This window comes from Penicillium robsamsonii (assembly GCF_028829455.1).
Source record: "Penicillium robsamsonii strain IBT 29466 chromosome Unknown utg000006l_segment0_segment0, whole genome shotgun sequence".
Lineage (NCBI taxonomy): Eukaryota > Fungi > Ascomycota > Eurotiomycetes > Eurotiales > Aspergillaceae > Penicillium > Penicillium robsamsonii.
The window spans coordinates 1,054,366-1,077,296 of record NW_026643224.1 but is presented as its reverse complement, the minus strand read 5'-3'; the positions used below and the strand labels follow the sequence as shown (position 1 = coordinate 1,077,296).

The following is a 22,931-nucleotide window of genomic DNA, read 5'->3' as shown; positions in this document are numbered from 1 at the left end:
TGACACAAGACTTGAGGCTCACCAACGAAAAGTAGATAGCGGGCTCTACACAATTATTGAGGTAGATCTTCGATTCAAATGCCATTAATAAATTATTCAGTTGACAGAACGGCATGGAAATGCACCGATGTCGGGGTTCCTGCCGAAGTGGGGCTTTTTCTGAAGCGCGGAGGGAGAAAATGGGAGACATATACTATAATGTATCTATGTGGCTATCAATTGAGGGAAATTGATGGAAACTAATTGTTAGTGGCCTTGATTTCCCCGATTTCCCCTGACGTCGTTCCCGCAAGGACACCAGTTCCAATGATCCCACCATCACTGGCTTCCCGCAAGAAGACGCTCTTTCCGCCTGCCTGAGGACCAGCTCGTAGTAGCAGTCGATCAATATATCTCTGTACAGTTTCTTTATAGTGAGGATAGTGTTGAATCACTCCACCCGAGAAGGCGACGGCGAGCTCCTCGGGCCCGCTATTCCAACCTGGCGTTGATGACGAGGAGTCCGTTTGTCCAGTAACTTCAGCTTCCGATTTGACTTGTTCTTCATTTGTACACTTGGTCGCCGTGTTGCACAATTGGACTTCATTGGTGCAACCTAGGAGACCAACAACCGCAGATGCCACCAACGAAGCCGCTCGATCCTGCACAGCCGAGGCAATGGCCCGAATATCACGGGCGTATTCAGGCGACCAGATCCAATCACTCTCAGGAGATGGTTGAAGTGATTTGGACAACGCGCTTGCTAAGCGCTCATCAGACAGAGAAGAAGCAACAACCAGAGAAAGGTATTCTGTTGAAAGAGAATACTCTTCAACCAACTTCAGCGGTAACTTAGAGCGTTCTATTCCCAAAACTCCGTGAAACCAATCATAACAGACGATGCGGACGAGCTCGCCAGTGTATCCACCGCCGATCATATATTCCATTGGCTGGAAACCAGGTCTTTTGCAGTTTTTATCCAGTCCAAGGTCCCATTTTGTTCGAATGCCAAGCTCATCGAAAGAAGCCGCCGCCGTGGAGAGAGTCCATTCAGTCGAGATGAGTGTTTCCTGTGCATCGGGGTGTTTTTCAAGAATGCTTTTAGTTTTGGATTCATGCAAATTGGCAAGTTTCATGGGAACAGTCGTGTTGCATCCCGCGCCCACGATCAGACCCATAACAACACGAGTGTTCGGCAAAGAAGGGATAGAGTACGCCAATGAAGCAAGTGTCGCTGTCGTGTCGTTGATCATGACAGCGATTTTCAGTTTAGGAAGAGAAAATAGCCTGCGGCGTTTAGCAGGCATGTTCATTTCATCTCCATGAGTTGAATATGTGTGACGTTCATATCCATTCAGCAAGGCTTGGCGGAGATTGAGGTCTGAGCTTAGAGAGAAGCCTTTCCCTGTTGGCATCAAGATAGCCTCATCAAGAGAATCTTGTCTACACTAAGATTAGCCAGAGAAACATATAACAGAAGCCGGTGGGATAACTATACTTTATAGGAAGACAGAAGGAAATGCCTGTCGTTATTTGATCAATCCGCTCTTCACTTGGGTTGGCCAGTCTGTCTGCCACCACCTCGGCAATACAGTCTCCAATCCATGTAAAGAGGTCAACACAATGATCCTTTCGTATATGATCTTCAATAGGCCATGCCTTCTCTAATGTGCGCCGCACCCGTGGATGTCCTTCGACATGTTGATCTCCTAAGAGGTCGATGAAGGCCACCCGAAGGTATGACAGACCGAAATAGACGCCAAGATATCGTCCGGTTTCATGGCCCGTCGGAAGACGGGTAAGCGCTGATGGAATAAAGTGTTCTGTAGATTCCGCGGCTAACTTTTTATATGACGACGATAGCCGACAAGATAACTCATACAAGGTCTCAAGTTCGACCCGGAGCGGCTGAAGGAACTCCTTTAGATTAGTCTTTATTGGGAATAGCGAAGTTTTAGCCATTTCAACTAGAAATCGCTTCTGTGACGTGGCTTTTTCCCAAGATGGAAAGGGTTTGAAGACTTGAAGACCATCGGGAAAACACGCGCTGATGGCCTCGGAGAATACCACCACGTGACCGGCATTTAACTATATTTCTATATGACAGAAATCTGACTGTATGAAAAGTATGACCAAATTCAGTACTATGAAACTCTCTAACTAGTAAAACACGATAAACGCGCGAAGATAAATCCATACATATAGGATAGGACATGGTTACATTCACCAGTTGTTGGGTTTCCCCCGCATGACATGTCTGATATACCCCCACAATCTTACACCCCCCAAGATCTCACTTTCGACTTCTCAACTCTAGAAAATGAGTACCAGAAGTGCAAGCTCGAGCCGGTCATCTTGGCCACCAACACCAGGGGAACCTACCAGATACCAATATACGCCTGAAGCTACGTCCTCGGAGACCGATGAAACACCACCGTTGCATGCAGTAAACGTCGCACCAAGATGGAACGAGTCGAAAACAACAATATGGAAGGTGACAGCCACATTTTGGTGTGCATTTGTGATGGGGTCCAATGATGCTGCATATGGAGCAATTATTCCCTATGTTTGTGTTACCAACTCAGCGTTGACCTGATCCCCGTTGTATAAGATCACTGACCATCTTATTTGAACGTTTTCAGTTGGAGATTTACTATCAAAAAAGCTATACGGCCGTTTCATTGGTGTTCCTTTCGCCGTTTGTGGGATATACCGTATCCGCTATCTTGAGCAATTTAGTTCATCAGACTCTCGGCAGGCGAGGAATCACAATAATCGCTCCGATTTGCCATGTGATTGCGTTTGCAGTCATATCTACACACCCGCCCTTTCCAGTCCTAGTGATCATGTATATTCTGGTTGGATTAGGGAGCGGATTTCACAATGCAGCATGGAATGTATGGATCGGAAACATGGCGAACTCGCACGAAGTGCTCGGTTTCTTCCATGGATTCTATGGCGTCGGAGCCACAATAAGCCCTCTCGTTGCCACAACTCTAATTATCAAAGCAGGGTGGGAATGGTACTCTTATTACTACCTAATGGTATCTCCATCTCTCTCTCTCACCCCGAAAGCACTGGATATCGACAAGCTAATAATGAAATACAGACCGGAGCGGCTGCTATCGCACTAGTTTACTCCACCGGCGCCTTCTGGGATGAAACTGGGAGCAAATATCAACAAGAGAACCCCAGTTTCCCAGGCAGAGGAGGGGCATTCTCTCAAACACGCCTTGCCCTCACATATAAGGTCACCTGGATATGCGCTGTCTTCCTCTTTCTCTATGGCGGAATTGAGGTAGCAATCGGTGGTTGGATTGTTGTCTTTATGACGAACGTCCGACATGGCGACCCATTTGAATCCGGAATGGCAGAGACAGGCTTCTGGCTCGGCATCACAGTCGGTCGATTCGTGCTAGGGTTTGTGTCACCACGAATTGGAGAGAAGCTGTCCATTGCTATATACCTCTTGCTTGCAATTGCTCTTGAGCTCATCTTCTGGCTCGTGCCTGAGTTTATCGTGTCCGCCGTTGCGGTTGCATTTGTTGGATTCTTTATGGGGACTATCTTCCCGGGAGTTGTGATTGTGGCGACACGATTGCTACCGAAGAATCTTCATGTTGCTGCTATTGGATTTGCGGCTGCCTTTTCTATGGGTGGCGGTGCTGTTTTCCCATTCATGATTGGCGCTATTGCTCAGGCGAAGGGAGTGACAGTGCTGCAGCCAATCTTGCTCGCCATGCTGGCTGTATCGTTGGGAATTTGGGCAACAATATTCCGACTTCCCCAGCAAGAGGCATCACACCATGTCTAAACAGTTCATATTCCCCAGCTGTCACTTCAAAGGGACAGTATTCTTGGATTTTAAGGAAGCATAAAGCGTGCAAAGTAGCAAGATGTTACCAGGTCTTCTTCCGGCTTTAGCAAGAAGCTGAAACCCATCTTTCCTATTTCCACAGCGAGCATTTGAGCACAATCAAACTGGCTGAGCAAAGCGGCATCGCCTTTAGCCCGTGTGATAAAGGCATATAGGCATCTGCCAGAAGTATAGTCCAAGATGGTACCGGCTGCTCTAGTGTTATGAAATACAGACATTCGGATGTCGTTCTTCCATACCAACGCTTTCTTTGATCGGTCAGATATATTGGGGCAAATTCCAAAGCCGAAGTGGCTTGCTTCGGGTCCCGGCGTACTTGACATAGATCTCATCGCTGCCTCTACCGCACTCAGGATCGAGCCGTCAGAGACATATCGACTAGGCCACCAGAATCTTTGAGCTGTTGTACAATTCCCTCCTGCTCGGTAGCATAGCCCACCCCCTTGACGAGACCGATATCGATAGCGCAAACCCCGAAGCAGGCCTTGAGCCAGTGTGATTGCGTTTTTCACATCCTCGAGGTTCGTAACGCTACCCCGAACAAAGACGGCGCGAGATCTTATACTGGTAATTTCTTGGGTAAACTCTCGGTGGATTTCGCTTGAACTCGCGGGGCAGGAAAGATATATGAGGGGAAAGATATATGAGGTGCCGAGCTCCATGTTGGACCATCCACGTAGATACCGCCCAACCCAGACCTCCAAAGCCACCTACGAGGAGGTACGCACCAGAGCTGTTGAGTTGGACGGGCGTTTTTTTTTGTTGGGTATTGTCTACTGCGTTGACTTGGCCTGAATTATCACACATTGACACGATGATTTTTCCTGAATGGATGCCTTGCTGCATGTGATAGAAGGCGTCGTGGATACCATCGGAACTAAAGATATTGATGGGTCTGATAGGATGTATGTAGCGTTCCTTGACTAGGACCGCAATTTTCTTCAACCTGCATGATATGTCAGTTTCCAAATGCTATACATTGGAAACCTCTTCGTAATTGATGATACATACTTTCTTGCAAGGTCGGCTTGCTGGAACAAATTTGATCCAAGTCGACACAACATTAGCTACGGTTGTCTAAGAAAGGAGTCATATCAAGCTTTCCAGAGCCAATGAAGTCTCGCTTGCCAATCTCGACCATCTTTCCAAACGGTGCAATACACTTCCATGTAGCATGTAGTAGTTCACCAGACAAAGAGTTCAATATCAAATCGAAACTCTGGTCATTTGTCTCCTGCATGATGTCCTCGACGAACGAGGAACTACGGGAGTAGAGGATCCTGTTCCGAGGAAGGCTAAACGTGTCCATGAGATATCTGACCTTCTCCTCGTTACCGACAGTTGCATAGATACCAGCAAACCAGTTGAGCAAGCTGAATGTTCGCAATGCCAACTCCACCGCTGGCACTGTGTATAAGCATGGACTATGAAATACGTCCAAAGTCGACTCAAGAAGCCAGAGTATTGAGGGGAAACAAATCTGTCCCTTTTCCAGAATTCCAATATCGAAGATGGAGTATATCGGTGTACTGAACACGCAAGGCATGCTCTCCGTATAATTGAAGATTAAGCCAGCTGGAATTTTCTCGCGCAAGTTCTCGGAGAGAACTGATTGCATCAAAAAATAAGCAGCTCCCAACGACTACGATGCGGTCACCGGCTTTCAGACCTTGCACTTCGGGACCGATGCGGCGGACTATGCGGGCTCCTTCATGTCCAAATTCATTATCTTTGACCTCGAATCAATGGGCTCAAAAAAAGGATTTTGCACTATTGGATGCTATAGACCTTGATTGAATTTCTAGCAAGCCCTAGAGAGATCGCAACATTATATATCAAATTCATTCTGATTTTGGGGAGGTTGATGACGTTGATGACACGATAGCCCTGGAGGTTGTCGCGGTGAACGGTGAGTCGCGTTGATTAGCGCGTGGAACATCCCGCCCTTACGAACTCCAACCCCCCAACACTCATTGACCTCCAAAAGTCCGCTGAATGTGTCGGTCTTTTGCTCGTCTGCTGCAAGGTCTGTCTATCCATGTCCATTCCTTGGAAGCTAGTCAACAGGGTCATCATACGTCATTGAGAATCCCTGAATCCGTTTCTGTGGCGAGAAGCAGATCGTTCGCCCCAAATACCCATCATGCCGCTCATTACGCTCTGCGCGTCTCGTCCTTCTCGCCTAAAAGAGTTGCGCATTCCCTAAACACATTGAAATCCACATCACGTGTATATTCGCAGGATCTTGGCCCAAAACCAAGATATCTGGATCCAGAAGGTATGGTCAGGGCGACTGAGACGCCTGGGCCGGAGGCGAAGCCGGTGGATATCCTCAATGGAGATGTACCCTTACCTGCTGGCCAGGCAGAGGCTTCATTGGATCCAGAATCAGATGAAGACATCCCCGTTGATGCGGAAGAGCTAAAAGAGGCGCTCGGCCGACCACCTCCGGTGAACAGCAGCTACCTGCCACTTCCATGGAAAGGCAGATTAGGATATGTGAGTTGCGCCGTGCTGCGCACATCATAACCTCCGCCGATGATCCTGGTTTCTGACTTTAACAGGCATGTCTAAATACATACCTTCGATATTCAACACCCTCCGTCTTCTGTTCTCGGACCTGTCGAATCGCCTCTATACTCGAAAATCGACACCCGCTCCAAGATCCCGACCAACCCGCACACACGATCAAGAATCGTCCAGACCGCAACCAGCCATCTGATGTTGCACGCGGACAAACCTTCGTCGAGGGGCTAGCCTTGGCGAATGTACGGGATTTGGCCAAGATCATTCGTTGGAACGACAGATATGGCATTAAGTTCATGCGACTCAGCAGTGAGATGTTCCCATTTGCTAGTCACAAGGAATATGGCTATAAGTTGGCGCCGTTCGCCTCGGAGGCGCTAGCAGATGTAGGACGTGTGATTGCAGAACTCGGACACCGGGTGTCGGTTCACCCTGGCCAATTCACTCAATTCGGATCGCCGAGAGAGGAAGTCGTCGAGAATTCTACTCGCGATCTCGAGTATCACTCGGAGATGCTCCAGCTACTCAAACTCCCCCCACAGCAGGACCGGGATGCGGTCATGATTCTGCACATGGGTGGTGTGTTTGGTGATAAGGCTGCTACACTGGACCGGTTCCGAGAGAACTATGCCAGATTATCGCAGGACATCAAAAATCGCCTGGTTCTGGAGAATGACGACGTTAGCTGGTCCGTTCACGATCTGCTACCTATTTGCGAGGAGCTCAATGTCCCTCTTGTCCTCGATTACCACCACCATAATATCATTTTTGACGCCAATGAGGTCCGTGAAGGCACCGAGGACATCATACCTCTCTACGAGCGTATATCAGCAACATGGTCTCGGAAGAACATCACCCAGAAGATGCATTATTCCGAACAAACTGCGGCCGCCATCACACCACGCCAACGGCGCAAACACAGTGACCGCGTTACCACTTTGCCCCCTTGTCCACCCACCATGGACCTGATGATTGAGGCCAAGGACAAAGAACAAGCCGTGTTCGAGTTGATGAGAAACTTCAAACTCCCCGGCTACAATCTCGTGAACGACATAATACCGTTCATGCGGCTTGACGAAAACCAACCACACAAACCACCCAAAAAGTCCAAGAAGAATGGGGCCTTTGTGGACCTAGAAGGCTTAATACCACCGCCTCGCACCATCCCCAACGAAGAAGTCGGAATGGGTGGACCAGATGGCAGAGTCTACTGGCCCGAAGGCATGGAAGAATGGCTCCGACCGGCAAAGAAAATCGTGAAGCCCAAAGCTACACCAAGTCCCAAGAAAAATGCATCCAAAAAGGGTAAGATTGAGTCTATCGCAGACGATGCTCCTCTAGATATACCCAACAAGATAGAAACACCAGTAAAAAAGCCGGCCAGGCGGACGCGTCCGTCGACCAAGGCTCGCAACAAGCGCAAGGCTTCGGATATTGAGTCTACCCCAGAGTCTGAAGAGACAGAAGTGACTAAAAAGTCCCAAGAGATTTCAGTATCAGTGGACAATGCTGCGGCTTCGACATCACTTTCTCGACGAAGTTCACGTGCGAAGAAAGTGAACTACACCGAGGACAGTTCATAATTGGGTAGTTCTTGTATATTAATGACCAGATATATAATAGCTAGAGGCTTTGTAGCTAGATTATAGATCAAACCCACAATCTATCAATGCATTTTGGGATCTGCTTCTGCTTCCATATGGGCTTCACATACAGGCATGGACTCTATTAACCAACACGTTATAGATATGGATAGAATAAGTTTGGATTATACCTACGTTAAGTAAACGATTTAAAAAAAAAAACCAAAATTGAATACAAATATAATATTTCCCAGAATCTTCGGTTGCAACGCGGTGAGGAATCATCGTCATGGCCGATCTCTTTCCCCGCAGCGAATCAACTTTCTACATAGCTGTTGTACTGGAACTTGGTTTTTTTTTTCCTTTCAGACTATTTACCCTGTTAAATCATACACGAGACCCTGGCGCCTAAATCACCTTTTCGTTGGCCAATCCTTCGGTCGAGGCCCTCTCTCTTCAGACGCCCGCCTACCACCCTTTTCCCTTCCTTTCCTCGCGAGCCTCGACCCAGTAGGCTATCAAATATACTTCGTCTGATAGTTGGCGCACACGCAACTAGGCGAGCACAATCCCGTCTTTGGGGCATCCGGCACGAAACCCTCCCCGCGCTTCGACACCGAGCCCAATCGCGGGTCTACCGAGCGATCGTCCGGCGACAAGCGCGACTCGCTACACGCGATAGCAGACTTGGCGGACGCCTTGTGAATTATCTTCTCGGAACCCGGCGACAATCAAGGCCGTGGAGATCTACTGCAGCCGGTAACAGTCCAGCTGCAAGGTACCCGAGGTCGAGCCGAGAATCCCGCCACAGACCGAAAGACACAACGATAGACCCAATGGCGCAGTCTGGACTTTCATCAACATGGGGGCCAGGCAATGGTGATGGTGCTGCTTCTGCCCCTGGTAGCCGCCGAAAGAAGGTTTACGACTATTTCAAAGCGGCTAATGAGCTACGCCAGGCCTATACCTCACAATGGTCGGGGCAGAGGAATGAACACGATGAGGACTACTACAACACCCCTGGAGCCTTCCCGGATGCGGAAATTGCACGGTCAGGCGACGAGGAGATGGTGGTCTTTCCCAGTTATGCTAGGAAATTGACAGAGAACAAGAACGCTAGTACCAGCGCACCTTCGCGACGGGGGTCATGGTCAGAAACTATCGATGAATACAGGGGTGTAGCCCATGAGGACGATGAACCCGCCACACCTACTTGGGATGCAACGGAGACTGAAGATGCACTTGTGGCCGTCGACGTGCGTGGCTGGATTTACTCTCCTGGCCGGGGGCCGATGAGCCGAAAGCACCGGTTGATGATTGCCCTGGCCAGGAAGCTGAGCGGGATCCCTGCACCAAGTGGAAGTACAAATGATGAAAGTGATGACAAGGTATCTGGGAAGGGAGATGATGAATACATCGACAAGGAGATGCAAACATTAGTCGCCAAGGCTGAGAGGGAAGCAGACCCGGCTTGGAAAGGCTCGCATGCGGACCAAACACAACATCATGCTGCACCATTGAGTAAAGACCAAATATCTATGGCGAATGCCCATCTGATGGAAAGACTTCGTCCATTCTTGACGAATCCTGTTGGGAGCATGCCAGTGACAGTGTTCTTCTTTAACGACGATGAGAGCAAGTCTCGAAATATCCTGACGGATGAATCAGGTCATTTTACTCTGCGTGCTACACTGCCATTTGTTCCAACTCATACTCGGGTGCTGGCATCTGAAGACCTGTCCGTCGTAAGGCCGATTGAGATCATTGATCCAATTGGAATCAGTTTGATCAGTGACATCGATGATACAGTCAAGCACTCAGCCATTGCGAGTGGAGCGAAGGAGATGTTCCGAAATACCTTTGTCCGTGAATTGGATGAACTTACAGTCGAAGGAGTCAGCGACTGGTACTGCAAACTGGCCGACCAGGGTGTGAAAATTCACTATGTGTCAAATGCTCCCTGGCAGTTGTATCCCCTCCTTGAGCGGTACTTCAAGATGGTGGGATTGCCTCCGGGCTCCTTCCATCTCAAACAGTACTCGGGCATGCTTCAAGGAATCTTTGAGCCCACTGCAGAGAGGAAACGGGGGTCATTAGAACAAATCCTCCGCGACTTCCCAGAACGGAGATTCATACTTGTCGGCGACAGTGGTGAGGCTGATCTGGAAGTTTACACTGAGATTGTTTTGGCAAATCCTGGCCGTATCCTAGGCATTTTCATTCGTGATGTTACGACCTCAGAACCCCAGAAGTTCTTCGACAAATCCGTCGGCCATCTTGACCAGTCTAAACGCAGTCGCAGTTCACCAAATGTAGTGGACCACTCGGATGCTGCTATCAACAGACCGGCGCTGCCACCTCGAGGTGGTACGGCTGCCGTTGATTCTGCAGTCCCCGTAGGGCTCCGTGATCCAGACCCAAGCAATCTTGACCTTGAGGACCTGATTGATCTCACAGACCTCATCATAGGCGATCAGCCACCTCCAGCGGGGCTTACACACCCCGCCACTTCACGGCCACGCCCAGCGAAGCCAATCAAACCATCTGCACTGCGCATGGTTTCTACGCCGGCTGATTTGGCGAAGAGCTCCAGGCCATCCTCCCTGCGCAACGTTGCATCACATTCCGATGCACCGGAAAAAGACTCCAAACCGGCGCCAGCCCCGGAGCCCCCCAAGCGCAGACCAGTCCCGCCTGTGCCGCCCAGACGTGCCGTTCCCAAGACACATTCATTGATTGATGTGGATCCCTCGCCTTCAACCTCTCAGAGTAGCGCTGGGACATCAACGAATGAAGTTCCTTCTTCTTGGCCCAAAGCACTCGATGATGGGTCTGCAGGCTCTCGGGATCAATCGCAAGCTACACGCGCCAGGCCACCACCGCCTTGCCCCCCTCCGCGTCGCACAAACCCTGGGTCTTCAACACCCAGTTCAGATTCCTCCAGTCCATCATCTACGCCGAGTCGAACTTCAGGTGGCATTCAATCATACCCAGCGGCAGCCGCCCAGGCTGCATACCAAGGGTTTCAATATGCCAGCGACCGACTCAACTTCTCGGGGTCTTCATCTAGCCAGTCACTTGGGAGAGCAGGGTCCAATGGCGAGTCGGGTATGCCGGCTGCGCCCCTTCCAAATAAACGCGAGGAGCTTTGGCGACGTCGTTGGGATCGCGCAAGCGAAGTGCTTGAACAGCACGGCGTTACGCTGGGCAGTTGGCGTGTCGGAAGCGATGCGCAGCCTGTTTGTGCGTGGTTAATTGAGGAGGCACTGAAAGATATCAAGGCTGGTCGTTCGAAGGGGGACTATTGATGTTGTGTAAACATACGATATGTCAAGATGTACAGGCAGGTGAACACACTCCAGTTATCCCAATCGCTTTCTCGATAGCAAATATATTTTAGAAACAAGGTTGGTCTGAATGATCCAACCATCATGATAGCCTCTGGTATAGAAATAAACCTCTCAACTTCCTTTGATTTTCTTCTGCGATACTACTACTAGCATATGTACATCGCATGTTTGGTGTTGCTCCAGGCTAGAAGCTGAAGTTGAAACGTGCCGACCATACGTCTACGGGCGCGAGAGCCTATAAACGCCTTTGGTGATTATAATTCAACAGCCTTTGACGAAAACATTATATATCGTACAGTTGATCAGTAATCGGAAGCTGTGAGGTCCGAGGTCTTTGTTGGGGCAGCCAAGAAGAGTGAAACACGATGCTGACATCAGTGTTTTCGGGCCTCGGCTCAATTTGAATCAGCGGCAGCATGATTGGCGACTTATAATCTGGGGTATTTACTAGTAGCACCCTCGTTCTTCTCCTCTTTTTTTTCATACTCAAATATGCCGGAAATTCTCACACGCGCGGAGGTCGCGAAGCATAACACTGAGGATTCCCTCTGGTGCATCATCGACCACCAAGTCTATGATTTGACCGATTTTGTCGACGCCCACCCCGGCGGTGCCGTCGTGCTTGCTCAGGTTGCTGGCCAGGACGCAACATCTGAGTTCTACAACTTGCACCGCCAGGAAGTTCTGGAGAAATACCGTGACCAGCTTTGCATTGGTGTCATCGAAGGCGAAAAACCCGAGGTTATCGTGCCCGTCCCTGGAGCTTTGAGCCCCGTGCCCTACGCCGAGCCCCTATGGCTGCGACCCCAGTTCAAGTCCCCTTACTACAAGGAGAGCCACCGACGCCTGCAAAAGGCCGTCCGGGAGTTCACGGATAAATATGTGACGCCCGAAGCGCAAGAGAAGGAGCAGGATGGGACCTATATCAGCCAAGAATTAATCAACCGCATGGCCGAAACGAACATTCTGGCTATGCGATTGGGCCCCGGAAAGCACCTGCATAACCGCACCTTGCTCGGTGGAGTTGTGGATGGAAAGGAGTTTGATTATCTCCACGACATGATTGTAGTACAGGAGTTGGTCCGTGCCAATGCCAGAGGATTCCAGGATGGCAATATGGCCGGTATGGCTATTAGTTTGACAGCTGTCCAGCAATGGTTGCACGATCCTGCACTCAAGGAGCGCCTCAATACCGAGGTCTTGTCGGGTCAGAAGAAGATGTGTTTGGCTATCACAGAGGCCTTTGCTGGTAGCGACGTGGCAGGTCTGAAGACTACCGCAGAGAAGACTCCTGATGGGAAACATTATATCGTCAACGGCACAAAGTGAGTCGGATCACATTTGCTGGTTGAATTAAAGAGATTTGCGCTAACAATATTCAGGAAATGGATCACAAACGGCATGTTCGCCGACTACTTTGTCACTGGCTGCCGTACCGAGAAGGGATTCTCGGTGCTTTTGATCCCTCGCGGCGAGGGTGTTGAGACCAAGCAAATCAAGACCTCATACTCGACTGCAGCTGCCACTGCTTTCGTGCAGTTTGAGAATGTCAAGGTTCCGGTTCAGAATCTTCTGGGCGAGGAACACAAGGGTTTCGCTGTTATCATGAGCAACTTCAACCACGAGCGCTTTATGATGGTGGCTGCCGTGGTTCGCATGTCTATGGTGGTTGTGGAAGAGACATTGAAATGGTCCAACCAGCGCATCGTCTTTGGCAAGAAATTGGTCGAACAACCAGTTATTCGTCAGAAGTGAGTCTCTTCGATCATTCCGCCCGTATTTATTTTCTAACATCCAACAGGATCGCCCGCATGATCTCCCTCGCCGAGTCTAACCAGGCATGGCTCGAATCCATCGCCTACCAGATGTGCAACATGACATACGCCGAGCAAGCGAAGCATTTAGGCGGACCTATCGGACTGCTCAAGTCACACTGTACCCAAGCTGCAGGCGAAATTGCTAGCCTCGCTACGAATATCTTTGGTGGGCGTGGTATCACTCAGTCCGGAATGGGCAAGGTCATTGAGATGTTCCATCGCACATACAAGTTCGATGCCATCCTGGGTGGAACTGAGGAGATTCTGGCAGACTTGGGAGTTCGGCAGGCAATGAAGAATTTCCCAAAGTCGATGTTATAGAGGGGAAGCTTCTCGGGCGAATCCATCAATCATAGTATTCTATTCATCAACATAACAGTGCTCGTATGTTTTGTATACAGCCCTCGGCTTGGCCAAAAATAGAAAGGCAAGTGGGGCTGATAGCTGGAACGGGAGACCTTTGTTCCGACGCCACAGCTTCCCAAGAAGGCTAGCTCCAAGTGAGGTCACTTTGGGCATCAAGGAGCCGCATCATCACCCCATCTTGTAAAATATTCCAGGTACTCCACCATCCCATATTGCACATCTGAAATATACAAAATCCGTCAAAAATGGCTCCAGCGGATGCCCTTCGCCAGGATCATATCCTCGACCTTGCCGTGAAAGCTGTCCAACCTGCGAGTGATGGACAGCCGAGTCTCAAAACACCATATGAGGCTGTGGCCCTGATCGGCCATGCATGCATGGTTGCAGTGGATTTCAGACTTGTCGGTCTCGGTGAAGATCACAACTTAGGTATATCAAGTCTGTTTCGATCGCATCGGTGAACTCTTACTAACTCCTTCAGAAACATCTACAGATACACCATCCCTCCCCGCAGAATGGAACACTAACGATACGTTTGCCTTTCGGTACGCACACTCGCAGTCTTCGATGCAGTATCTACTCAAAGTGAATCGACTGGGAAATAATGCAGTGATTTTTGCACTGGCCTTGGGCGATGACCGGACCAGCTCGTTCGACATCCCCACTAAAGACTACATCTCCGCCTCTGCGCTCCCTCTATCGTCCTCAGAGAATATAACCGCGTCCCTGCGAGATATTTTTATCTCACCGGCTCGCCTAGGTGACTTGGTCGGTTTGTTCAAACTAAACGTCATTCAGAAACTTGCGCCCGGTTTGTACAAAGAGGGATATGAAGATCCAAGCCAGCCGCCTAGAGCAAGGCCACAAGAAGAAAGACAACCGGATATTCCCCAGGATGGCTCCCTCCCGCACCCTGCTCGTCCACGTCCATTTGATGATCCTCTAGCGGCAGCTCCCCGCCGCTCCAACCCACCAGACTTTGCCCCTCCCGGGTTTGAAGATGAGCTTGAGATCAACCGGCCCCCGCGGGGATATCCTCCTGGATATCCAGGAGGCCTTGGAGGAGGCAGAACCCCTTACAACATCGGAGAACGAGATCTTTACCCAGCAGGACTTGGTCCCCATGACCCTTTGCGTGGATCTATGGGCCCTGGCTTTGGCCCAGGTGGCGGGGGTATGCATCCTACCTTTGATGACCCTCTCTTCGGTGGAGGAGGAGCTGGTAATGGTGGATATGACCCCCGTGCACCCCCCGGTGCAAGGTATGATCCTGTAGGACCTGGTGAGCCACCTGTTGGTCGTAATCGAGGACCTTTTGGTAATAACGGACGAGGTGGGGGCGGCTTTGGTGGGTTTGGTGGTGGATTTGGCGGAGACATCATCTAACGAGTGACGAGCAAGTGAAACTGCAACAAAGAAGGAGCTTCTTTGTTCCTAAATGACACAAATTGATTTCAACATTAACAAGAATAACAAGAAGCTATAGTCACGTATCAATGACCCTTTTTGACATGTTTCCTCCGTATCTTTTGGGTGCATTGTGTGGAACATCTTGCTAGACACCTATTTTATTTGTCTGGTTAGAGGTTTAACACAAACCAACAATGATCTAAACCCTGTCGTTCTGTATAAGAGTCCATCTGTTGTAGTTGCTAATTACGTAGACAGCACTGGAGAAAGCGGTGTGTGGCTGAAGTGTGGCGCTTCTGTTCACCACTCTCAACTTGACCTTCCCGAACTCCCATCTCTTCTCCCCTTCTCGCGTTCCCAACCCATCCCCTTATCCCTTGAATCAATCTTGGGAAGTTGTCTTTTAATTGAATTTTCATCTGGAGCGTATTATCCCACATATTTTCCGAACCCCACGATACCTGCGCCCACCCACGAATTCCGTTTTCTCACGAGACCGCCCCTCCCCAGCTGGCCCCTCCTTTTCAGCCAGCTGAGCATACCGACGCAATGGATAACAGCATGGAAATCGATACTGCGCGGTCCCCCGAGCCACACCACCTATCGCCAACAAGCGACCCCGGATCCATACCGACTTTGGACGGCTGGATCGAGAGTTTGATGACTTGCAAGCAATTAGCGGAGGAAGATGTGCGGCGGCTGTGCGATCGGGTGGGTTCCTTGTTTTGACAGATTGATGAGAATGAGCTGAAGTTGATCATTTCTGTGTCTTCCAGGCAAGAGAGGTATTGCAGGAGGAATCCAATGTGCAGCCAGTGGTATGTTGTTTCTCGGTCGGGTTGTTATCTTGCCCGTCCAGCCCACTGACCCTATCCGACAGAAATGCCCAGTGACAGTCTGCGGTGACATACACGGCCAGTTCCATGACTTAATGGAGCTTTTCCGCATTGGCGGTCCTAACCCGGATACAAACTACCTCTTCATGGGTGAGTGGACAACGGTCGGATGAACGCGTTGTGGGGTAACGTTTTTTCTAATTTTTCTTGATATAGGTGACTATGTCGACCGTGGTTACTACTCAGTTGAGACAGTGACCCTTCTGGTTTCTCTGAAGATCCGTTATCCAAACCGTATTACCATCCTTCGTGGCAACCACGAGTCCCGACAGATCACACAGGTCTACGGATTCTATGACGAATGTCTCCGCAAATATGGCAATGCCAACGTGTGGAAATACTTCACCGACCTTTTCGACTACCTTCCCCTCACTGCTCTCATCGAAAACCAGATTTTCTGTCTTCACGGTGGACTGAGTCCGTCCATTGACACTCTTGACAACATCCGGTCGCTTGATCGTATCCAAGAAGTTCCCCATGAGGGTCCCATGTGTGACTTGCTCTGGAGTGATCCCGATGACCGATGCGGATGGGGAATCTCTCCCCGAGGTGCTGGATACACGTTCGGACAGGACATTTCCGAGGCCTTCAACCACAACAATGGCTTGACTCTGGTGGCACGTGCCCATCAATTGGTGATGGAAGGATATAACTGGTCGCAGGACCGGAACGTGGTCACTATTTTCTCAGGTATGTATTTCGTCGCTAGATTTGACAGACCAAAACACTAACCGGACTACAGCACCAAATTACTGTTACCGCTGCGGCAACCAGGCCGCCATTATGGAGATTGACGAGCATTTGAAATACACATTGTGAGTACTACTGCAGCGTATCATTTCTTAGATATCCTACTGACATATAATCCAGCCTACAATTCGATCCTTGCCCCCGAGCGGGAGAACCTATGGTATCGAGACGCACACCCGACTATTTCCTTTGATAGATTTCATTTTTGTCCCCCGAGAGGCAATTGGACTGGCGGAGAAAGAATGGGGTTGCAATCGAACAGGGCTCTCGCCTTCTTAATTCTGTATGGTTCGATGCCTGGCCATTTGTTGATACCAATCATGAAAATAAAAGACCATTTGCAAGACCCGGTTTCATGAGACCGCAAGAACACCCTGTGGTTATGGTATATTCCGGATTGCGGATTAATACCTTTCTCTGGTTACTTGAGCTAACAGGACTCTCTCGTTGGTATCACTAGGAGCTGAGATATACGCATAAAGGCTAGAGTTCAATATTATTCCCTTGTTAATAAGTGGCAATAGGTGATTGATCGTCGCCTGTAGCTTTATAAATGTCAGAGGTTCCACCGAGATCAGCCCTTTCATCCCTGCCAATGCAAGCCCTCTTACCATTGCATGGTGTCTTTGGGGTGAGGTTTCTTCCACCAACAATAAAGTCCATCTACTGAGAGCAAGCATTCCCTAAACCACGTGCAGGTATTGGTAACGCGTTGAAACTCCACGGTATCACAATAGCGGCCTGAACCTTCTCAAAGAGAACAATAATCCGGTCGATTGTAGGGTCTGATATTACGGAATCTGAATGAAGGTGTGATTTGAACATCGTCATATCAGCATACTAAAGTCACACAGTCGTCAGATCTTCAGTTATAGGCAAAGAGTTCGTCCACACACCTAAATCCAAGATGATATTTATCCTGTCCGTACCTTCTTTACTGATACTAGGTCATCCTTATACGGATTTCCAGGTTTCTCCTCGGTAATACCCGATTATCAAGGTGGTGATGATGTTGCGCGGGATGAAGCGTTACTGTATAACCAAGGTACGTAGCACCAGCATCAGTTTTATACAATAGGAAATCCGTGGCTTCATTGATTGTCTATACTATTAATGATATTATACATGGAATATGGCTCTATATGTTCACATTAGCACAACCGGGGAGCTCAAATGAAGTTCTCTCGGGTTATTTTGTTTCTTCGATCAGGCCCTCACACCCGCTGTTACTCTCGACATCCCGATCGTCATGAGCCGGGATAGGACTTCCATTCTGCGTAGCCTGCGCATTCTTCTCACTGCCGTCATCCCGTCTGTAGTGGCGTACTTTTGAGCTTCCATTCGGAACCCAGAATCGCTGGTCAACACGGCCGACGAAGAAGATAGCCACGACCACAATATCAATAGTGAAGTTAAAGATATAGAAGCAGGCCTTGCTGTGATACCATGCTGGGTCGGTGATAGGGCGAGGTGTCATCCAAGAGGTAGCGGCACGGAATGATGCGCCGAGACAGAGCAATGAGCTGACAAGTACGACGATGAAAACTTTGGCGACCCAGCTACCAGAGCCAACCTGTTCCAGTCGATTTCTGTTCGGAGACAGAAGAACAAGGAAGACAAGAGGAAGTGGTAGGAATGAGACGATAGAGAAGTAGGTCTGACCGTAGATCAAGATGTCGCGATCGATGCGAAGGGTGTTTGCGTTGAGCGTATATGAACTCTGAATAACCGAAGTGATGACCATAATGATGGTCATCACGACCAGAGCATACAGTGCTTTGAACACCCACGATAGGGTTCGAGACCATCCCGGGAGTGGATAGACAGCCCGGAACATACGCTGTGCGTATAGCAAGTTCAAGATGAAAAGCAGCAACACGCCTGCTGCAACGAAGATCTGTGCGGCGATCGCGATTCGAACGTTTGTCGGGTGACAGGCCCAGGCGATGCGCATGATGTTTGCGATAATACGAGACATGCAGAAGCCGAATGTCGCGCCCGATGGAATGAATTTGTGGCCTCGAGCCATATTGCGACGGAACAGGGTCATGTGGCAGGCAGCACCGGCGATGAACAGGGCGAGGAAGACGGCGCATATTGGGACATCGAGGGAAACTGTTGGTCGACCCCCCATGGAGGCCGTTCTAGGCGTATAGGGTCCTCCCATTTTCTAGGGGTTTGTTAGAGAGTTGGCAGTAGGGCAGCGGATTGGAGTACGAACTTGAATATGCCGAGATAAATTTCCTTGTCTTGATCAAGCATGTAATTCTGTCAAGATTGAGCCTACAGACCAATTCAAGGGCAAAACGTAGTTCGTATAAACCCATGTACAAGTGCAGCCCTAAGCCTTATGTATACTTTAGTTCAATCGCCAAGCTTCTAAATTTTGATTTGAAAAATAGACATCGCAAATCGGAGTCTATTGATGCGACCACATACAATTTCCCCGTCATCCAGCCAAATTCTTCGCTCCCGGCATTCGCGCGGACACCGAAAACACCGACCACCGACCTCGGAGTTAAGGGACTCGAAACTCCCAACCTACACCAATTGTAGGGTTAGACCCTTTAAAAGTAATACGTAGGAAGTTGCTTAATATGTTTTCCTTTCCCTTGCCTATTGGCAGAGCCGCTTAACCTTATATGGACTTTCGGGATCTATACTCGGAGTTAGTGAAATAGTAAACATTTAAGCAACCTCACTTTCGGAGATTAGTACTAGGGAAATATACCGAGTAGTGCGTTATATTAATTCGGTGTACAGTTAATGGGAACACCCCGTACGTATATGTACCCTACCTCTGCTTGGGCTCAGCTCTCGAGTATCCATTCAGTAATATCGCAAAGGAATCCCCCCTATCAGCTTATCCTTTGACGTCAGTGATCCCAGTGAAAGCCATTTTTCAAATAATCAACCTAATCAAGGCTTTTGACTATCCGAAGGAAATCGCTTTCTTGCACAGCGGGAATATCGTCAAGCTAGTATTGATTTGAAGACAGGAGAGCACTGCCTCATTGACAGTTTAAAGAGGCTTGCAGTTGTTCGTTTCTGCACGCCTAGAGATAGGAAAGCGTAGGGCAATCTTCTATAATATCAAATGAGCTAATGTAAATTGAAAGCAGATGTTGAGCGCTGAAAGGGGAAGAAGCAGGATAAGTATCATACATTTCTTAGATGGATGTCGGCCGCAGTCTCTAGCTGTTGTGCAACCATCCACTGCATCTGTACCCGATCATGCCCTCGCATATGCAGTGTTTATATACATGATGTCGAACGATTATGTAACATCGTGACAGTAAATGTCAACCTGATGCCTCGGCTTGTGGTGGGCAGGAAACCTTTTGGGCAATTTGTATATAAATCACCTCTATATACTTACTAAAAGTACTCAGTATGACACCACATCGCCACAAAAGTTGGACCATCACTCTACAACGGTTTGCTGATATCATGAAAAAGCACTTTCCCTCACTCAAGGGGCAGCTCCCCGTTGGAAGGACCGAGGAGCATGAGGTACTTGGTATGGGTAGCAGCAAAGCAATCAGAGATCTTGGGTTGGCTCTAAGGAGTCTGAAAGAGACGGTTGTGGACACCGTGCATCGGCGTTTGGAAATTGAGAAGACTGAGCATTAAACTGTCAGGTGGACCTGTTGTCCTGTGCTTTCCTTTCGAGTTGCATATACCATTTCTGGATGAGTCTGTACGTCCATAACACCCCACTCAGTACAAAAAAAGGTCAGTATATGCATGTGATGTTTCTTTTGATATCTCTATAGGAATCTAAATTCCCGTGTGGTTGGTTTTCATCCAGTTCGATTTCGAGTAATCAGGTCAAATGTGACAAAGCGATTTAATATTTGCTCATGTAGAATACAACAATAAAGCATATTAAAAGGTACATAGAAAAAAAAGACTATTTCCTCGCCTTCTTGGCCAAAATCTCTTCGACTTCCTTGGCGTGCGAAGAGAAATTGTCCACCAAGCTATCCCACATCTTGGGCTCATGCTCGTGCTTCTTATCGCTGTTCCATGCGTAATCGGTAATTGTGAAGGCACGGCAAGACTCGAACATGAACGCAATCGATGCCTGGGATATCTGCATCGCTGGGGGTGCACTATCAGTGGCTTCCTTGAATTCTTCATAGGCAACGCCATGTGGGACCACTATAAAAAGTATTAGCATGAACTCTTATTCGGGGAAAGATTTTAGGATGATCATACTGCCACATTCGAATGACACACTGCCAGGCTGGAATTCATCCGAGCGGCCACCGTAACCGCCGTAAATTAGACCCATTAACTCGGATGCGGCATTGCGGTGGTAATAGGGAGGTCGATATGTGTCTATGTCATTGTTAGTACTGTTCACAAACCAATATATTGACCAAACATACGTGAGGCAACATCCCACCGAGGAGAGAAAGTAAGGAAATCAGCAATAGGTGCGGTGAGATCGCGGGATTTGGCTGTGAGGACACAGAAGATAGACGGATCGATGTGATCCACAGAGATGGAGCCGACGTTGACGAACTTGGTCAAGTCATATTTATAGGGGACCTAAACGACATTAGTTGAGATCCGATATCATCACCGGAACGACACCAACTCACATAGTTTCCATGCCAGGCTACAACATCATATGGGCTGTGGTTCTGAGTACTCTTGAAGAACTTGCCGCTAAGCTTGTAAATAATCTCCCACGGCTCTTGAATGACCTCATATTGAGCAATAGGACTCAAGAAGTCCCGGGCATTCGCAAGACCATTAGCACCAAGGGGTCCCAGCTCAGGGAGCTCGAACTGTGTACCCCAGACCTCGAGGATGTATCCACGCGATGGGCCATCCGGAAGATTGACGCTGAAACGGATACCACGTTGGATGATAACAATCTCGCCTGGCTGCACAAAGATAGGACCGAATTCGGTTTGAATGTCGAGTGCTCCCTGCTGGGGAACAATGAGGAATTCACCATCGGAGTTAACAAATGACTTCTTCTTCATGCTTGAGTTGGCGACGTAGACGTGTGTGGCTAAGCCTTCGCGCAGTGTGGGATCACCCGAGCCGGCGATAGTCTTCAATCCTGAAACGAAGTCGACATCTTCGCCTGTAGGGATATCAAAGGGGTGCCATGCTAGCTGGGTAGGGGATACATGGATGCGAGGGTTCAAGGGCAGGAAGTTTGCCTCGGTGTCTTTATTATCTGGAAGTTCCGTCTGCAAGAGGTCTCAGCACTAATACCCAGCAAACGATGACAGGTGTACTTACAAATCCCTGGTGAGCCACAGCAGGGCGGACACGGTATAGCCACGCTTTCTTATTGCAGTGTCGGGGGGCGACAAAAGCAGTGGCTGTGATTTGTTCGGCGTAAAGACCAAACCTCACATTGCGAGGGCTGTTTTGGCCCTGGGGAATAGTTCCCGGAATGGCTTCAGATTCGAAGCTGTTCAAGGGTTATTTAATCAGCATGTCGACCAAACTTGGAGACGTAGGTTATGCAAGAATACGTACGAATTGCCAAAGCCGGATTGATACTATAGAAGTGTCAATGAGAGGTCCACTAGCTTAGGACATGTCATGGAACAACATACCTCATAAGGATCGTTACGTCTTGTATTAAAGGAAGGGATAGTTCCATCCTTTTGGGTCTCAGCCCAGTGGAATATCTTTTCATACTCCTGGGGATCCGACAAGGAATCAGTAGAAGGCATCGTAATGGAAATGGCTAGAAAGCGGAGGAGAAACTAGGAAAAGTCGTGGATAATTAATTCGTCTTCTCAAGTAAACCCCGAGGGTTCAACACCTCTATATAGTCACTTCACTGTGAACGATCAGACCATACTTGTGGGGTCAAGGCAAAAAAAGAAACAACACAATCCAGGATTTCCAAGCAGAATTCTCCATTCGACCCGCCTATCCGGGGAGAAATATACGGTAAGGGAGCTCGGAACATGCGTCATGGCCACGATGCATCAGTTGGCCGCGAGATGTTGGCGCTTGGATACCCCCAGGGTCAAGCCTCCTCCCCGCAAATCGGCAGAGTCATGGTCAATCGACTTGCCGGGCGCCCCGGGTAGACCGGATTGACGCGGTGAACGGAGAAGTACTATATATCGCATGCGAGGAGGCATTGTCATGAACGTCTCCAGGCCCCACATGAGTAAGGGCTGAGTAACGGTGGAGGCTCCGTGGAGAGAGGCTAGGGGCTGGTTTGGTGGAATTTGGACGGGATTCGTATGGTAGTTCAACTGCCGAGATGTTAAGGATTTGAAGTCAAGTGATTGAATTATTAATTTAGTACGAATTTGATGTGGAATTGAGTCTTGTGATCATTAATTTGATGTTTGGTGTTGAAGTGGCCATGATGTAGAGGCAACTAG

At 49.0% G+C, this 22,931-nt stretch overlaps 11 protein-coding genes across 11 annotated transcripts; 7 read left to right on the top strand and 4 right to left on the bottom strand.

Annotated features, from left to right (window-relative positions):
* Positions 1–239: 239 nt before the first annotated feature.
* N7447_010151 (hexokinase family protein) lies at positions 240–1,941 on the bottom strand (the record flags this gene model as incomplete). Its single annotated transcript, XM_057234413.1, has 2 exons — positions 240–1,422; positions 1,478–1,941. The coding sequence occupies 2 exons, from the start codon at positions 1,939–1,941 to the stop codon at positions 240–242; spliced, it is 1,647 nt and encodes a 548-aa protein (XP_057081697.1).
* A 358-nt stretch (positions 1,942–2,299) lies between these two features.
* N7447_010150 (MFS transporter) lies at positions 2,300–3,793 on the top strand (the record flags this gene model as incomplete). The annotated part of the gene is made up of 3 exons (XM_057234412.1): positions 2,300–2,545; positions 2,622–3,023; positions 3,089–3,793. 3 exons carry the CDS (start codon positions 2,300–2,302, stop codon positions 3,791–3,793), a joined length of 1,353 nt encoding a protein of 450 aa, XP_057081696.1.
* A 1,126-nt stretch (positions 3,794–4,919) lies between these two features.
* On the bottom strand, positions 4,920–5,402 carry N7447_010149 (uncharacterized protein; the record flags this gene model as incomplete). The annotated part of the gene is made up of 1 exon (XM_057234411.1): positions 4,920–5,402. One exon carries the CDS (start codon positions 5,400–5,402, stop codon positions 4,920–4,922), a length of 483 nt encoding a protein of 160 aa, XP_057081695.1.
* A 449-nt stretch (positions 5,403–5,851) lies between these two features.
* N7447_010148 (UV-endonuclease UVE-1) lies at positions 5,852–7,965 on the top strand (the record flags this gene model as incomplete). The annotated part of the gene is made up of 2 exons (XM_057234410.1): positions 5,852–6,355; positions 6,421–7,965. The coding sequence occupies 2 exons, from the start codon at positions 5,852–5,854 to the stop codon at positions 7,963–7,965; spliced, it is 2,049 nt and encodes a 682-aa protein (XP_057081694.1).
* Positions 7,966–8,801: 836 nt separating this feature from the next.
* On the top strand, positions 8,802–11,273 carry N7447_010147 (phosphatidate phosphatase App1 family protein; the record flags this gene model as incomplete). The annotated part of the gene is made up of 1 exon (XM_057234409.1): positions 8,802–11,273. One exon carries the CDS (start codon positions 8,802–8,804, stop codon positions 11,271–11,273), a length of 2,472 nt encoding a protein of 823 aa, XP_057081693.1.
* A 534-nt stretch (positions 11,274–11,807) lies between these two features.
* N7447_010146 (acyl-CoA dehydrogenase family protein) lies at positions 11,808–13,453 on the top strand (the record flags this gene model as incomplete). Its single annotated transcript, XM_057234408.1, has 3 exons — positions 11,808–12,640; positions 12,698–13,066; positions 13,117–13,453. The coding sequence occupies 3 exons, from the start codon at positions 11,808–11,810 to the stop codon at positions 13,451–13,453; spliced, it is 1,539 nt and encodes a 512-aa protein (XP_057081692.1).
* A 290-nt stretch (positions 13,454–13,743) lies between these two features.
* Positions 13,744–14,884, top strand: N7447_010145 (proteasome inhibitor PI31 family protein; the record flags this gene model as incomplete). The annotated part of the gene is made up of 2 exons (XM_057234407.1): positions 13,744–13,927; positions 13,980–14,884. 2 exons carry the CDS (start codon positions 13,744–13,746, stop codon positions 14,882–14,884), a joined length of 1,089 nt encoding a protein of 362 aa, XP_057081691.1.
* A 573-nt stretch (positions 14,885–15,457) lies between these two features.
* N7447_010144 (serine/threonine-protein phosphatase) lies at positions 15,458–16,747 on the top strand (the record flags this gene model as incomplete). Its single annotated transcript, XM_057234406.1, has 6 exons — positions 15,458–15,619; positions 15,685–15,726; positions 15,789–15,894; positions 15,961–16,494; positions 16,547–16,619; positions 16,675–16,747. The coding sequence occupies 6 exons, from the start codon at positions 15,458–15,460 to the stop codon at positions 16,745–16,747; spliced, it is 990 nt and encodes a 329-aa protein (XP_057081690.1).
* A 996-nt stretch (positions 16,748–17,743) lies between these two features.
* Positions 17,744–18,721, bottom strand: N7447_010143 (uncharacterized protein; the record flags this gene model as incomplete). The annotated part of the gene is made up of 1 exon (XM_057234405.1): positions 17,744–18,721. One exon carries the CDS (start codon positions 18,719–18,721, stop codon positions 17,744–17,746), a length of 978 nt encoding a protein of 325 aa, XP_057081689.1.
* A 1,226-nt stretch (positions 18,722–19,947) lies between these two features.
* On the top strand, positions 19,948–20,187 carry N7447_010142 (3-beta hydroxysteroid dehydrogenase/isomerase; the record flags this gene model as incomplete). Its single annotated transcript, XM_057234404.1, has 1 exon — positions 19,948–20,187. The coding sequence occupies one exon, from the start codon at positions 19,948–19,950 to the stop codon at positions 20,185–20,187; it is 240 nt and encodes a 79-aa protein (XP_057081688.1).
* Positions 20,188–20,467: 280 nt separating this feature from the next.
* On the bottom strand, positions 20,468–22,262 carry N7447_010141 (putative homogentisate 1,2-dioxygenase; the record flags this gene model as incomplete). Its single annotated transcript, XM_057234403.1, has 7 exons — positions 20,468–20,718; positions 20,776–20,898; positions 20,949–21,111; positions 21,165–21,767; positions 21,820–21,994; positions 22,063–22,085; positions 22,143–22,262. 7 exons carry the CDS (start codon positions 22,260–22,262, stop codon positions 20,468–20,470), a joined length of 1,458 nt encoding a protein of 485 aa, XP_057081687.1.
* Between the last annotated feature and the right edge of the window lie 669 nt (positions 22,263–22,931).